This window comes from Panthera onca, chromosome B4 (genome assembly GCF_046562875.1).
Source record: "Panthera onca isolate mPanOnc1 chromosome B4, mPanOnc1 haplotype 2, whole genome shotgun sequence".
Classification (NCBI taxonomy): Eukaryota; Metazoa; Chordata; class Mammalia; order Carnivora; family Felidae; genus Panthera; species Panthera onca.
This window is the reverse complement of record NC_138345.1, coordinates 29,031,554-29,048,565: the sequence shown is the minus strand read 5'-3', so window position 1 is coordinate 29,048,565 and position 17,012 is coordinate 29,031,554. Positions and strand designations below refer to the sequence as shown.

The 17,012-nt window shown below is 35.5% G+C and overlaps 1 protein-coding gene across 7 annotated transcripts in view; it reads left to right on the top strand.

The window, feature by feature from the left end:
- EPC1 (enhancer of polycomb 1) overlaps positions 1-17,012 on the top strand; it is a 93,805-nt gene that overhangs the window by 37,188 nt on the left and 39,605 nt on the right. Inside the window, exons 1-2 of one of the 7 annotated variants that reach the window (XM_078450293.2) lie at positions 7,097-8,283; positions 11,366-11,514. The exons of 5 other annotated variants lie outside the window; for them this stretch is intronic. In XM_078450293.2, the coding sequence (XP_078306419.1) occupies positions 11,410-11,514 (105 nt within the window). In that variant the 5' untranslated portion in view covers positions 7,097-8,283; positions 11,366-11,409. Of the gene's footprint in view, positions 1-7,096; positions 8,284-10,976; positions 11,515-17,012 lie in introns of those variants that run through there. One more of the 7 variants, XM_060659016.3, reaches the window with a different exon arrangement.

Here is a 17,012-nt window from a genome sequence, read left to right as displayed (position 1 = left end):
GGGGTCAGGAACAGTATGAGTTCCATCATGCAAAGAGTAGTCCTGCAACACAAAGAATTGCCTGTGGGACTTTTGACTATCCCACAGAACATCCTAGTAGGTGAAATTTCCACTTGTAAATTTTCTGAGTCTAGGACCTAAATGTAAAGTGTTTTTGTACAGTTTTTATATATACTAACATTTCTAAGATTGCTACTAGTATATAAAATAAGAGAATATTATACTGTGTTTTGTTTAGAACTTTTGTAGTGAGTTGTTACCATTTTGGAAATAACTTCATCAACATCATTTGTAGTATTTGAATCAACAGACCTAAAGCATAAACTCTGTTTTTTTTTAACTGTCACATTCACAGTGATTCTTTGTAGACATGTAGCATCTGTGATTGCTTCATTTTGTCTTCCTAGGTACATACCCCAAGCATTTACATGTTGAAATACATATTTGATTGTAAATTACTTTCCTTTTATTTCTACTTTGTTTTGCAGTAGGTTCTTGGATTGATTTGAAAAATATGTAAAGCAGAATAGTGAAGGAATTTGAAAAGAAGGAGCATTGGATCTGATAGGATTGAAAATAGCTACTCTACTGGGCTCAAAACATGAGCAGTGGAGTTAGGTTTCATTTCAAGTTCTGGTTGTCCTACTTAACCCCAAGTCTGGTATAATTGAGATCTTGTGTAAAGTTTTTAGCATGGTGCCTTATTATGCAGTAACTGCACAGATCTTTTTAGTTTACTGTTTTAGTTTCATTTTTAATCCTTGAAGGATAGAAATGTGTTTTTTAGGTTGGTTTTAAAATTTTCAGCAAATTTCCATTATATAACAAGTGATTTTTGTTATAGAGTGTTTTGATAGTACTAATTTTGATACACATATAGTTGTATTCATGATAGAATGTGAGATACTAAGCAAGGTGTCAAAGAACATGGCCTTAAGTAGACAAGTATATCGACCAAATGGATTGTTTTCTCTCCTTAAATACAGGCTTGGTTTCCCAGTGGATGCTAAGATGTATACAATATGTTTTGAAGAATTCATCAGCTGAAAAAAAAAAGATTTCTGCACTTTTTTACAGGTTCTGTACCCTTTAATGATCTTCAGTTTTTAAGGCTGCTCCTTCACGTAAACCTACGCTTTTCAATCTAAGAATTCCTTAAAACGATTAGTCTGCCTTATTCTGAAAGGTTTATAATTGCTTCTTAATTGGTCTCACTATGGTTTTCAAATTTATAACCCCCTCAAAATTGTCAGCATACTCTCTAAAATTTGAATATGGCTGTTGCTTTGATATCTAAAATCTTTTAAATTGTTCCTTTTTCTGATAGAGTAGAATGCAACAACTCTTCAGTGGAGTTTATTGGGTTCTGATGATCTGACTTACCTCTATTTTCAGTCTCTTCCCTGCTTACATTCTGTATTAGTTATTAATTGCTGCACAATAAATCACTCCCAAACTTAGCAGCATAGAGCAGTAAATACTTAATATCTTACACAGTTCTTGAGGGCTAGGAATCTAGGAGCAGCTTTTCTGAACAATCCTGGCCGAGGGTCTTTCATAAGGTCCCAGTAAAGCTCTTGGTTAGGGCTGCAGTCTTCTAAAGGTTTGACTGACTCTGGAGAATTTCACTTCCACACTCCCTCACATAGTTGTTAGCAAGCTTCAATTCCTTGCTGACTGGAGGCCTCATGAACTTCTCCATTGCTGCCTCATTGTCCTAATGGTATAGCAGCAGGCTTACCCCAAAGATAGTGATCCAAAAGAAAAAGAGCACAAGTAAGAGAGCACAAAAGACCAGAATAGTAGTCTTTTATGACTGACTTTGGAAGTTACATATATGGTCACACAAACCAAGGCAGGTAAATGTAGGAGGAACTACACAAGGTTGTGAATGCCAGGAGATGGGGACCATTGGAAGCTGACTACCACAGTAGCCACATGCAGAATAAATGCTCTCCCTTTCAAAGCTGCTACAGGTCTCATCCCATTATAGTATCAGCTCATAATCCAGAATCCCATCCAAATTGGTTTCAGATACCTGTTGTTGCTACTCAAATTTCTCTCAGCGTGTTAAGCTAAAGGGGAGTATCCACCCCCTCCCTCACATACCCAGTATGCAGTACAGGGTAAGGCTTAGGAAAATCCTTTAAACCATTCCCATTCAGAGCAGGAGGCAGAGGGTAGACAGTAGTAGACACAAGACGGTTGGTTCCTGGTCCAAAGCATATCTGAAATCAGTCACACAAATTATGATAGTTCCTTGGTTGAATGTCAGTTCATGAGTATAATTCACCCAAGGCTCTCAACTTTGTCTTTTGGGCATTTGGTTCTGCCCTCTGCGCACCCTTTCTTTTTCATGAAAGGTAGAACATGTTTGTTATTGAGTTTTCTTAGCTTTCTTCCTGCCAACATTTTAGGATTCTGAAGACCTTTTTTCATTTTATATTGTTTCTTGTCTCATTAGTTCAAGCTGGCAGAGTTTCAGAATATGTAATTCTTTAAAAAAAAAAAAAAACTTGTAGGTCTTCTATGTACTTTATGGGGTCTATTTCATTAGTTAAATGCCACACCGTGAATATATTTAAGAGAAGCCTTTTACTACCGAGAGCTGCTGCTGAGATACCACACCCTTAAGCTTCCTAAAAGCCTTATTGTTTGAGAGAATCTGAAGAGAGTTGTTCTCTTTACTAGGCCTTTTGTCTGGCACAGTCTTTGATCTTTCTGAGGTTTTAACAAAAGATTTTATACTCACTCCCTCAGCTTAGTTTTAGACCACGTTTTTTCCATTGGTGCTCTGGATTTGATATTGGCTCAGAGACCATTTCTAAATTTTAGTGTTGTTTGCATCCTGGAGAAATTGCACATTTTCAAAACCCTCACTCAAGTCCCGGCTCTTCTTTAACAGTTCTTCATTTAGTTTGTTTTTGTCTTTGTCTTTGTCTTTTTTTCTTTTTTTTTTTTTTTACCATATAAAGCCAAAAAACAAGGCAGCACTTTTCAACTCTCTGGTTTAAAAATCTCCTTAGCTAAATCACCCAGGTTATTAGGTAACATTTTCTACTTTTCACATAACTAAAGGTAACAACAGTGTTCTTGAACTTTCTGTACCCTTCCTAACAGGGATACCCTTCCTGTAACATCTACCTCACTTTTCTGCCCTCATTGCAGCCTTATAAAATGCCATGTAGCTTTTATTAACAGTTTCTCCACTAATACTGTCCTTAGAGGCCATGGTCTAGTTCCAAAGCCATTCCAGCATTTTAGGTTTTTGTTACACCATGAGGACTCTCGGTACCAATATATGTGTTAGTTATCCCTTGCTGCATCACTACTTATCCAAACCCTAGCAGCTTAAAACAATCTGACCTACCTTTTCTCAGGATCAGGAATCTGGGAGTTGGTTTACTGGGTGATTGTGGCTCCGTATCTGCAGAAAGCTGTTCAGGGTTGCAGTCACCTCAAGTGGAAAATGTGCTTCCAGGCTCACTTATGTTGGCTAGAGGTTTCTGTTCCTCATCACACGGGACTCTTCATTTACTACCTATTTGTCCTCCTCACAACCAGACAGCTGGCTTTCCCCAAGCAAATGATCCAATAGAAAGAAACAGTGTGCTCAACTAAGAGAGTGCCTAAGACAAAAGCTGCAGTCTTTTGTAACTTAATCTTGGAGGTGATTGAGACACCATCATTCCTGCTGTATGCTACCGCAAGCCCTCTGCTCAATAAACTGAACTACTTATTGCACTTAATATTCTTTTAATTGCTCACCTCTGCCTTTCCTTACACTATCCCCTTTTACCCCAAAAGCCTTTTCTTTCTTTCCACAGGGTCACTCAACAAACTCCGGTTTGCTGTCAACTTTTATGAAGCCTTTATTGACATACCTTCCCAAGCCCTGTCATATATAACCTGAACTTGTAGAAAATAAACTCGTTTATGTGATTATTTCCTAGTATCTAAAAGCCCTTTGAAAGCAGAAATAGTGTTATATCTTAACTACTTAATATTGTTCTGGCACCAATGTTTAATTAATGATTAAATGATTCTGAGAAAATCTAGGTACTTCATGATTTTTTTGTTATCTAAAATGGTAATCAGATACCTGTTTTAAATGCCTGTGAGCTTTTGGAGTGAAACTAATAAAGTAGGATTTAAGCTATAATTTTTATGTGTTTTTGTAAGATTAGGAAGAACATGAGACATTCTAATGATTATGCCAAAATTTTAAGCCAGAAAAAATGTCATGACCTTTCTAAAAATACATTTTGTGAGACACTGTGCTAAAAGTACTTACTTTATATTGTGTAGATTTATCAAATATGAGTAAGCTTATACTTACAAAGTGTAATGATAAATATTATGGGGTCTGTAGACATGTCTTTTCCTTCAAAGGGTTCATAATTCATATGATAAATAAACTATAATCTGAGGCAGTCTTTTTAAGTCCCTGTTGTAAAGATCAGGAATACATACCTATTTTTACTTTGGGTAGTTTATCACTCCGAATATAATAAGGGGAGCCTGGGTGGCTCAGTCAGTTAAGCACTGGACTCTTGATCTCAGGGTCATGAATTCAAGCCCTACGCTGGGCTCTCTGGACTGGGTGTGAAGCCTGCTTAAAAAAAAAGTCTAGTAAAACCTCGCAAACCAACTTCTAATGTTAAGTCCTGAAAAGTCATCTTTTTTGCTCCATTTGAAGTAAATAAAGTAAAAATCATGCAAGATCAAAATCAGTTATTTTACTCTGTATATGAGAATGCTTTTCCCTTGGTTAATTTTTCCTTTGCAGTGCAGTACCAATAAAATAAGAACAGTTTGTTTTGTTCATTTTGCATATCAGTAAATGTAGAATCCACTCCACAAAAATACATTATTTTGTTTTTGAGTTTTTCCGTGCACTATCTAAAAACATTTATTGAACTCTTTATTTTTTTGTCTGAACTTTTGTGTTGTGATTTAGTAAAATATACTTGAGAAATTTCTAACTTTTGTAATAATGAAACAACATCTTGGTTTTTTTGTTTTGTTTTGTTTTGTTTTTGAAGATGGGATAGAGTAAAGAAATGTTTGAGAGGATTAACGTTTCCCCCTGGTCTTTGTATTTTTTAGGACTGGGTATTTTCATATAAAATTTCTCAGTTGAACCTTGGTTCTTGTTCATATGTAGAACTCTTATTTCTCAAGGATTCCTAATAATTTGTATCACTGGCAAGAAACCAGTTAAATTACTGTAATGCCCCTTTATTTCTGCCCAGCTACCTTAAATCCTTCCTGGAATAAATCTTAAGTTTGAATAAAAACCATCTGTAATTTCTAAGATTTGGATCTAGAAAGCCTTATCGGTTAGGAAATAATGGAATATAATCTAATGTTTACTGTATAAAGTGGCATGAAATAAGATGACCACTCATTCCTAATAGCTGTGTATCTTCTACAAGTATGGGGGTGGGGGGGAGCTGTTGGAAAGGCATCCTTTTGATATAAATGTGTTATGCTACCCATAACATCTTGGTGTTATGCTGTCCTTTCAGTTTAATGCATTCAGATTTATTATGAATTACAGTGGAGAAATTAGAGAATCAAGAGGAAAGTTCAGGTAGGGTAGCAAGAACTTAAAATACCCTGAATAACAATTCCTAAATAATTCAGATGTTGTCTCCATTGCCACTTCCCTAATTCAAAGTACTATCATACTCTTGCCTAGACTTAAGTATTTTCCTAAGAAGTCTTCCCAAGACTGCAATTACTGCCTTCCCCAGTATTAGCAAAACCAGTGGTCCATTGAATACTGTGAAATCTCATTGTGTCGCTTCCTGCTGAAAACCTCTGAAGAGCTCCCATTGCTCTTAAAGTGGCTTATATATTAGGCCTTATGTAACCTGGCCCCTACCTTCATTTAGTTCCTCCAAATCCTTTGAGGTCCCTCCATCCACAGGAGGATCATTTATTGCCATGTGCTGATACATTATTTCTCTACAGGTTGGTTTAGTAATCTCAGATCTCAGCTCCAGGTCACCTCCTTCGGTATCTATCCGTTAGGATAGGTCTGTTACATTCTCCCATAACATAACTTTTTAGCAATTACTGTTACAAACTTCCATCTCATTTATTTGATTATTTGCTTAGTCTTTACCATGTGATTCTTGGGTCCAAGCACCTTTGGCATTTGAGCTTAAATTTCTTCATTATTTGTTGAATAAATGGGTACATTATTGGCCTGTTAATTTATTCATATATCTCTAGTTCAGTGTATCCCGAGTTGTGTTTAAAGATTAAGAGCATAAATCCCATTATAATTTAGAGTTACAGGACAATAGTGGTATTTCCATCAAATTTTTTTACCACGTGGTTACATGTGATTAGACAGGTCACTTAACTACTAGACCTCACTTTTGTCATTTGTAGAAGGAACTAGTTGATATGTAAGCTTGCCTCTGACTCAGATGTTCAGTGGTGTTAATGGTTTCCCTTCATCAGATGGGACAAAGATTGATTTCTAGCTTCATTGTCCATTAGGTTGATTTGGAGGTTCTGTTCCACGTGACTCCAACTCTGGGATTCAGCTGAAAGAGCAGCCTCCATCCTCAATTTGGCTGGATGCTGTGATAGAGGAAAGAGCTCTGGAAGATCTCTTATCTTGGATCTTAATGCTCTGGCTGGAAATTACATGTCACATAGGCTCACAGCTCATTGGCCAGAAGGAGCCACATGGTTCCACCTAACTATGAAAGGACCAGTAGGTACAGCCCTACCATATGACCAGAAGGCAAAGAAAAAATATCCGGCAAACAACACCAATGACAGATCTACCCTTCTCATCAACCAAAGATTTGAATCACTGTCTTTAAAGCAAAATATACTCTTTTCCTCTCCCAGTGAACCCGCCCAAAAGTCCTAGCTAAACTGCGTCAAGCTTGAAGTCTTAGGATTTCCAGGTGATGTACATAATTCTCTGCATCCAGTTTGGATGTGTTTTTTTCTTGATCTGGAAACGTGTGAATGAAAATACTATCTCCGTCACTGCCTGCTACCACCCCCCAACCCCCCCCCCCCACTGTAAATACACCCAGTATACATCAGATATATATTGTGGTATGATAACCACAATAAACACTCCCATTTGGATAATGAGAGGAAAACATAGCACTCCCTAATCTAAAGCAACTCAAAAATCTCACCAGGCTGACTTTTAAAAGGGTCCCTTTCCTCTGGATATGGGGAATATTCTTATTTGGGTACTAAATCTGCTCTTCTGGAAGGTCTCTCCAGTCCATTGTTTGTTGTGGCTCTTGGCATTCTTTAATTCTCCATCATCTTCCCTAGCCTCATCTGAAGTAGGTATTAGAAAATATTAGGGGAGGTAATGCAAGTATACTTCTAAATCAGTCAGATTTTAATATGGGCTTTTGATTTTTGTTAATTGGCAGCACAACTTTGTAGTAGGCTTCTAATGTGTTTTCATTTAAGCTCAGTATGCTAGTAGCCTGTATTCATAGTTCTTTATCAGATGCCAGTCTCCTAATTGCTAGTAGCATAAACCTATTAACTTTTGCTGGAAAAGCTACACCCTTAATGTCCTTTCTTTTTCCTCAGAGCTGTTTTGTTCATCTGAAAGCATTAACACAGTTTTAATTGGGTCTCTGCTTTTGAGACTGTAATCAATTCAAGTGTTTTACTCTGAGCTGAAACTTACCCTCAAGGTCTGCTGCTCTTCCTTTGTTAGTCAATAGCCTTCTTGATTTTTACTTATGACTCAGATGGAGAAACATTCTTCAAATGCTACAAGTCCCTGTCATTCTTGTTTTACAAACTAATCCGTTTTTTAAATTTGTTACTTACAATACTGAACACAGAGCAACGAGCACACCGTTTTGGTGTTGTTTTTTTAACCTCTTCTCCTAAAACTACAGCTTTATTAAGTACATTATTTGCTTTTCAAACTATAACTGCCTTTTATTTCAAATAATTTGTACTCCCTAATATGGATTATCATCCTTCCATCCTCTGAGAAGTGTCCTTCCTGCTTGGCCCCCAAACTAATGGAATATATTTTAGTCTTTGCGTTACAACAGTATCCCACTTCTGGAGCCAATTTATATCAGGATCAACTAGGTTCTGATGTGATAAGAAGCAGCTTCAAAAGTTTATTTCTTGTTTTATGTAACATTTTTTCATGGATCAGGTGGGGAACTAGGCAGATGGCAGCAGTCAACATCTCAAGTATGGTGACAGAAGGAGATTGCGAGTGTTTCACCAGCAGCAAAATACTCTGGCCTAGATACAGTAAGTCACTTTGATTCACAACTCATTGGCCAGAATTAGGCACCTAGTCCCACCAGCCACAGGAGAGCCAGAAAGCACAATATTACTGTGTGCCTGGGAGGCAGCCAGGAATAATTTGATGAACAGAACTAAGGGCTATCCATTACACTTTCCGTATTTCTCTTTGTGTGTTGGGAAAAGAGGATGAAGAAAGGAGGGTATTTGAAGACATTTGTGAAGACATAAAAGGTATACCTTCAGTAAGCTATGTTCTGAACCTAAGGTTTTTAACCTATCCTCCTTTACTCCATTTAAATCAAAAGTTTTGCATTCTTACCATGGTTTGGTGAGATTATAATATAAATATCTCTTACTAGAAGGTATACTTTGGTTGGCATCATCAGATTGAGATAAGCGTAAATTTCTAATTAAGTACAGATGTTTAACATCAGCCCTTTGGTGGCATTTATTACTGGAAAATTTGCCTTTATGGGGTTAAAAAAAATTGGCAGTGTCTGCCATAGTTTGCTTCTTTAAAATGGGATCATGAAAGTATATTACTTTTGTTTAGGTATAGAAGAGTCAGTTTTATTCTGACCAAATTTAATGCAGCTTCTAAGATAAAACTTAAAAGCATGATTTAATTAATGCTTTTGTAATGCTTTAAATATTATCTCAAAGCTTTAGTTATTTCATCTCTTTCTGCTATGAAATAAGAGAATTCATGCAATGTTTATATAAGCCTAAAGACCTTTGCAAGAAAGAATATAATTTCCCTTCTCTTATGAATATAAATACTAACTAGAGAATAATTCAAATGTGAAGATTAAATCTAAAACTGCTGTAGGTATGTTGTTCAAGTTTTGCAACCATTTGCCCTTCCCAAATAAAAGTTACGCATTTTTCTCTTCATAGGAAAGAGAAAACCAAATTTATTTCAGGTAGCATAAATTAGTTTTAAAATGTTCCAGTGAGTTATCTCATATCCATTGTAGGATAAGATGTGTGGTGAAAATAATCTTTGAAGTGAATTACTGCCATGAATTTAACTTGATCAGGAAAGCTGAGAGAACAGGGCTTCCTTATGACTGCAGTGCAGGTTTTGGTTTTTTTTTTTCTTTTGTACTTTAGAGTGTATAGAGTTCTCGTTCTTTTGTAAAAGCTGAAAAAGTGAGTGGAGTTACTATAGTAATGTGCCTGAGTTTGTCATATAAAGTTCTTGAAGTTTACAGTGAGTGAGATTTGACAGTCTTCGGAAGTTAGGATTGTTTTTAACAATGACAGACTGCCAATAAAAATTAAGAGGTTTAAAATGTCCTTATTTATAGGATTAGTTAGAAAGGACCTCATTTAAGAAAACACGGGTAAATTTGAACTTAGTCTTATCAACTTATTGATTCACATATAGCTACAGTAAAACAATGTCTATTAATAACTTAGCCATTTATTGAAATTTGCTGTTACAATAATACACCAGTTTTATAGACACAATTTCACTTAATCCTCAATGCAGTTTTTATAAATTAGGTAGCATTTTCTGCCCTTTAATGATAAGGAAAAAAAGGTTAAGTTGGTATCATTATTTATATTATTAGAAGCTAGTAAGTATGTGCTAGGTGCTATGCTGAAAGGTTACCTGCATTTCTTCATTTTATCTTTATAATGGCAGTTACCTCATTTTACTAAAAAGAAAATTTAGGGTTAAAGAAGTTAAGTCACAGTTTAAGTGACACAATTGGAATTCCAATCCAGGTTTCTGACATCAAAGTGTGTGCTTTTAAATAGTATACCTTGTAAATGTCTTCCTATTTGATAAAGGGTATTCTAATAAAAAATTAATATTAAAATCAAATTTTATTTCCATACAATATGTTTTGTAATTTATAAGAAGATAATTTATGACACAAAATAACATTAAATTAGAATGATTTGGGATTAAAAATACTTATTTTCGTCCACCACTGTGTTTAAATAAAGGGGGAGTGAGTTTGAGTAAGTAAAGGAAACAGACATATAATTTAAAAAGAAAGTTTTGAGACTATCAGAGCACCTTTTATTTTTTAGCTACTACAAGACACAGCTTTCAGAAATTATCACACTGGGAGTTTAATGGTTTTGGTGAAACCAAGGGACTTGGTATTAGTTAAGAAAAGAAAATTTGTGAGATTAGTTTTAGTGTATGAACTTCCTATACTTTCTTTGTATACTAGCCACGTTATAGTGTTTTCCACAGTTACTTAAACATGCACAAAACTTAGCATTCATACAAACCCTGAAAGTTTATACTTTTGATAGGTAAAACAAAATATTAATAAGAACAATATAACAGCAGCTAAGTCTTGATTGCTACATCGACTTGCAGAAAAATACAAGAGATAAATCTGTTATTTTTGATGGAAGAACAAGTTTCTAACGAGTCTGTTTCATTCTTCTTAGATCCTTATCTCTCTAGGGTGGTAAATCACTTAGTATCCTCTTGACTTCTTTTATGGTAGATTATATTATAATACCTAAATAAAATACTTTAAAGCCAAAATGAACTCCTTCCCAATTAGCTGTTAATTCAAAGCTTATTCTCTTTTTGGAGGAAATCTCATATTACTATTTATTTCTGTAAAGAAATTACTTTGTTTCCACATTTGGTAATAAATGTGGTATCAGAGATATAATAAAGTATCCAGTATAGTAAAAATTTTAGTGTAAAATAAGTATAAATTTTAATGTATTTCTATGGTCTATTCAGCAAGGTAAAACAATGCTTATTAGAAGAAAACATACTTTATACTTTACTGTGGACCTGTATGTATGTAGGGATGATAGATGATTAAGAGTAGTTACACAGGAAACATACGTACCTGGTCTTGGTTCTCCTAGGACTTACTCTTGCTCTGCTCCATCCTTCATATCCATGGTGCCTGGGTACTACCAGCAGTTAGGCTGTTTGAGCATTAATTTAGTAAAACACCTCAAAGAGAATCCTGTAAGAGAAGTTGGGGAATTGCTGTTATTTCCTTATCTGGTTGTAGCTTTCCACTGATCCTTGTAGCCATGATGCTGTTGTTATCTCTTCATCTGTTTAAAGTCCTTTCTGCTTCTCTCTTAGTATTCTGAGTCCTCCCCTGAGTACCAGCCAGAACGCAACCGTACATGGGGAAGGCAAAAGAAGACAAGAAGGAGGAATTAAGGCACAGTAGAAAGACCATGGGGTTCTGGAGTCAGACCTTAATCCAAATCCTTCTTCCACCACTTCGGGCAAGTGACTTAATCTTACTGAGTTTCACTTTCCCTGTAAAATAGGTATAGTACTACATTTTAAGAATGAAGGTTAAGTATCTAATATAGGGTCTAAACATAGAGATAAAATTTTACTTAATAAACTTAACTTCCCCCTTCTTACTGTCATTTTCACCATGTAAATAGGGCATGCTTTCGTGTCTGTCAGTGATCCACCTTACCACAACCAGACTGCTAAATCTTCAAAAGTAAACAGTGTAAATAACTACCAATATTAAGAGTCTCCAAATTTTATAAGAGTCAGATAGTAAATATTTTAGGCTTTGCAGTTCTTACAGTCTGTCACAACTACTCAGCTCTGCTATTGTAGGGCACAAGCAGCATGGGCAATATGTAAATGAATGAGTATGGCTATGTTCTACTAAAACTGTTTACAAAAACAGATGGTGAGCCAGATTTGCCCCCCCCCCCCCAGGCTATAGTTTGCCAACTGCTGGTCTGTACTACTGTCCATAAAAGGGAGTTCTATTGTCAGAGATTTCATAGTCTAAAAACAGCCCCCCCTTTTTAAAAACAAACAGTGAAAAATACCTCAGTATGAGTTAACAGTGAAGTCATAAGGTTATGTTTCCCGAAATTGATAGACTTTCTTATTGTAGAAGAGAATGGTTTTTATATGCCACAGTTTAACATATAACTTTAATGCTTACCATACTTTTTAATATGATAATGCTTACCATACTTTTTAATACTGAAAATTAAAGGTTTGGTCCCACCAAACATTTAGATGAATTACACTAAATGGTCAGTAATAATTAGGATATATTGACTTCTGTATTACTCATTTGGAAAATCATAGTGCATTTTAGTATATGTAAAACCTGTGAAGATTCTTCTGTACAGAAACTGTTCAACATTATTTATCCCTGTCCATGCATTTCTCAAAATGAATCACACAGCTCTTCACATAACACTTAATGCTGTCTCTAGAACTATTCAGAAGACAGTATTCTGATAATATCTAGTTTAGGTAAGGAAATTAATTTAAAGAGCCAGAAAACTTTCACTGACATGTGATCAGAGATAGTGCAGTTACTTGGCAGTAATTCTGGAAGAAGTACTTGTACCTCTTCCTCTGGATTTCAAGGAGTCTTGTTTTTCTCTTTCTTTTTACTCTTTTTTTTTTTTTTAAGCTATTATTGGGAAATAATTTCAAGTTTACAAAAAAGTTGTAAGAAAGAGTAGTACACCCATACATACCAATTGTTAACATTTTTCCCAATGTGCTTTATTGTTTGCTTTTTCATATGCTATCATGTATTGTATGTGTTTGTATAACACATGCACATACATAATATATTTTTCCAAACCATGTGAGACTAAATTGTCTACATCATGGTCCTTTATTCCTAAATATTTCAGTGGGTATTTAATCTTTTATGGTACAGATAGTCTTTGAAGATTACAGTTTCTTTAATTTTTTTTATTTTTAACAGAGGATCCCATTTTGAGTTTGATGTTTTCTCAATTAGATTCAGGTTTTGCACTCCCAGGTAGAATATTACATAAAGGATGTCATATTCTCATGGTATCACATCTGGAGGCACATATACCTATCTGCCTCTCATTGATAATGTTAGTTTTGATCACCTAGTCAAGGTGTGGACCAGTCTCTCCACTGTATAGTTACATCTTGCATCTAATAAGCAATCTAATAAGCAACTGCATCTAATAAGCAATCTGAGGGGAATCTACATCTTTTGGGGAATTAATATAATGAAGTTGTTAAGAGTTCATACTAGAGTCACAGCTGGGTTTGAATCCAGCTAATTGAATGAACTTAGGCAAGTTTACTGATACGTGAAATACGTGAAATACGTGATGATAGTTGCCACATCTTTTTCTGTGTGTGTATATAACATACATTGTTATGAGCTTTAAATGAAATAAGATATACGAAGGCCTGGCATGTAATAAATGTTCAGTACATGTTGGCTATTACTATTTTAGTTCTGGAAAGATGAATTAATAGACACAGTAATAAATTCTAAGGCTTTATACCCAAAGTTATAAAGGACTTCACGATGTTGTTTCTTCCAAGTAGATTAATATTTTATCTGGGGCACCTAGGTGGCTCAGTCAGTTGAGTGTCCAGCTGTTAGCTCAGGTCTTAGTCTCAAAGGTCGTGAGTTCAAGCCCCACATTGGGCATCACGCTGGGCGTGAGCCTACTTTAAAAAAAAGATTAATATTTTATCCAAGATGAATGACTTTTTAAAAATATCTTATTATTGAGCTTGTTCTAATTCTTGGTATTCTTCCCTACCTATTGTGCTCTGTCCCTTCTGGTATGTGTGAGGCAGGTAGTTTAAGGGTGAAACCCCTATCAGGAAGTTTTTTTCTGAATTCTTACTTGCTTAGTTTTCAATTTCATGAGGATTTTAATTGAATTTTTATGAAACAGACATTTTAAAAATCACCTGTATCTATTTTCTATTCTACCACTATGAAAGTGTCATGTAATAGTTGTAAGAGACTTTCTGAAAGGGGTAGATATCCTAGTAGAATTATAAGGAGTAGAGAGAGGTTTAGATGGACTTAAAGACAGGGAATATCACATATAGGTATCACTAACAAGTTCTTTTAGGTGTTTCCTGTGGTTGGAGTGTGAAAATCGGTAAAAAGTAATAAAGTGTTAGACTGGAAGAATTAGCTAGAGCTAGATCATGCCAAGAAGTTTGAATTTCATCATGAAGGCAGTAGACAACCAAGGGTTAAATGTCAGAGTGATGGGATCTAACTTTTAGAAAGGCCCCTGGCAGTAGCGTTAGAAGGGAATTAGAGGATAGTGATACTAGAAGTAAGAAGGCTAGTTGCTGCCTGAACTGTAACAATAGGATTAAAAAAAAAAAAAGCTGAATAATTTCTAGACATAAAATGAATGAGAAATCTATAGGATCTGATGGCCTTATTTGGAAATGGGGAAGTAGGAAGCAAGAGAGAGATGGAAAAATCAAGTCTCCTGACTTGCGTGACTAGATATATGATGGTGCAATTCACTGCATTAGGTATTACGAGAGCAAGAACAGATTTGGAGAGTCAGCAGGTGGGGATGTTCATGTTCGTGTTCTGTGAGGTATGTCTGTGGAACGTATAGTAAGAGGTCTTTATACATGTGCCTAGAGTTTAGCAGAAATCTGGGCTAGAAATTAAGGTTTCGAATCATGTCATCAGCATACAAATGGCAGTTAACGCCATGATCATGGATGAAATTGCAAGAGTGAATATGTACAAGGGCTAAGGACTAAATCTTGGCATAGCTTTTGTTTGTATTAGATTATATAAACACATTTAATTTTAGACAAGTTTAAATTTGATTATTCAATACTGTTGATTTAGGGTAGTAACCTCCCAAAATGAGAAACACCGTTTGTATTTTATTTGACTGTGTGAGTTAAAAGGTATTAAATAATGAGAGATGACTAGCTAGCTCTCCAGGATATGTCAGAGGCTTAGAAGTCATCAGCATAAAGATTATAACCAGAAACAAGAGATTTTTGAGCCTTTTTACATTTAATTTTTAGGGAAGCATTCCAATTAGATTGTCACTTCTGTGGGACGCCTGGGTGGCTCAGTTGGTTGGGCGACCAACTTTGGCTCAGGTCATGATCTCACAGTTTGTTGAGTTCGAGCCCCACGTCAGCTCTGTGCTGATAGCTCAGAGCCTGGAGCCTACTTCAGATTCTGTGTCTCCCCCTCTCTCTACCTCCTCCCCCCCCCCCCCCGCCCCTGCTCATGCTCTGTGTCTGTCTCTCTATAATAAATAACCATTAAAAAAAAATTTAGATTGTCACTTCTGTGAGAGTAGAAAGAAACTAATTTCAGTCCCTTCCCCTTCACATGCCAGTCAGCACATTGGGCATGCAGGCTCTTAGTAAATACAGCACAAGCCAAGTCTAAAGGGATGTAAGGGGTGCAAAAAGAAATGAGAAGGCAAGCAACAAAATTGAGCTTAATTTTGTCTGGGGCTACCTTTGACCATGTTACATAATACTTTATGTCCTGAATATTTTGTAAGAAATGGACTAAGTTGACACTATTTCACACCGCAGAGAAGAAACAACACTGGACTATTTTACATGTACCTTAGCAAAGGTCTTATTTTACTGTTTTATACTCTAGAAATAAAGTAAATTCAGAGTATTGATCTCTAAGTGGGAGAAGGGGTAGAGGGTAATAGTTTTATGTTCTTTTACCATTTATTCCTTGTAGAAAATAGTAAGAATTGAATTGTTCTTTTTCATCCCAAATAATCCATATGTTCAACTATTTTAACTATTCACATGAGTATTTTAAATACAAAAGCCAAATGTGTTTAAGCCTTAATTTGTTTCTTTGCTTTTATGAAATTTAATCTTAGTTTTTTTATGAAGTCTATTCCAAACCAGAACAGTTTGTGGACCTTAAATAATTGGCGCAATTCACTGGCTCATCTATTCAATAAATATTTCTTCGGTATTTGTGTTAGGCACAGTTCTAGACCTATGGCAGAGCTAAGCAAAAAACAAATTCCTACCTTCATGGATCTTATATTTTAAGGAGAAGGAGATAAGACAAATAAAACAATAAGTAAATTCAGTAGTCTGCAAGGAGCTAAGTACTATAGAGGAAAACAAGGGGGTGGGATAAAGTGTTCTAGAGTTAAGAGATGAGAGAGATTTCATATTTTTTTGCAACATTTTATTATGAAAATTTTCAAACATATACAGTGAAGTTTCAAGAATTTACAGTGACGACCTGTATACCCACTAGCTAGTTTCTACTGTTAACATTTTACTCTACTTTATGTCCTATCCATCCATCTCCCCATCCATTTTTTGATGCATTTCAAAGGAAATTGCAGACATCAGTGCATGATTTCCTAAATATTTCAACATACATGTCATTAATACAGTTCAGTATTTACTGTTGTTTTCTTTTGAGGTAAAATTCACATACAAAGAAATTCACAAATAGTATATGCTAGCTGAATTTTGACAACTCATATACTTTCATAACCCAACCCTCATCAAGATATGGAGCATTGTTACCATCATCCCTGAAAGTGTCTTCATTCCCCTTCCCAATTAATCCTTACCCCCACTCCCCAGAAACAAGTACTGTTTTGATTTTTTTTCACCATAGATTAATTTTGGCTGTTTTAAAATTTCACATAAATGGATTCAAAGAATGTGGACTCTGTTTTATAAAGCTATTTTTACTTACCTCGGTGTTTTGGGGATTTACTCATATTGTTGCATGTATAAGTAGTTCCTTTTTGTTGCTGAGTATTATTCCACTACATTACTATACCGTGGTTTGTTCATCTGTCCTATCGATGGGTATCTGGGTTGTGTCCACTTTGGAACTACTATGAATAAAACCATATGAATAGTCTTATTCACGTCTTGTTGTGGGCTTGTGTAAATTTAACCTACGAGTGAGATTACTGGGCATGTGGAATGGGTATGTTTGGTA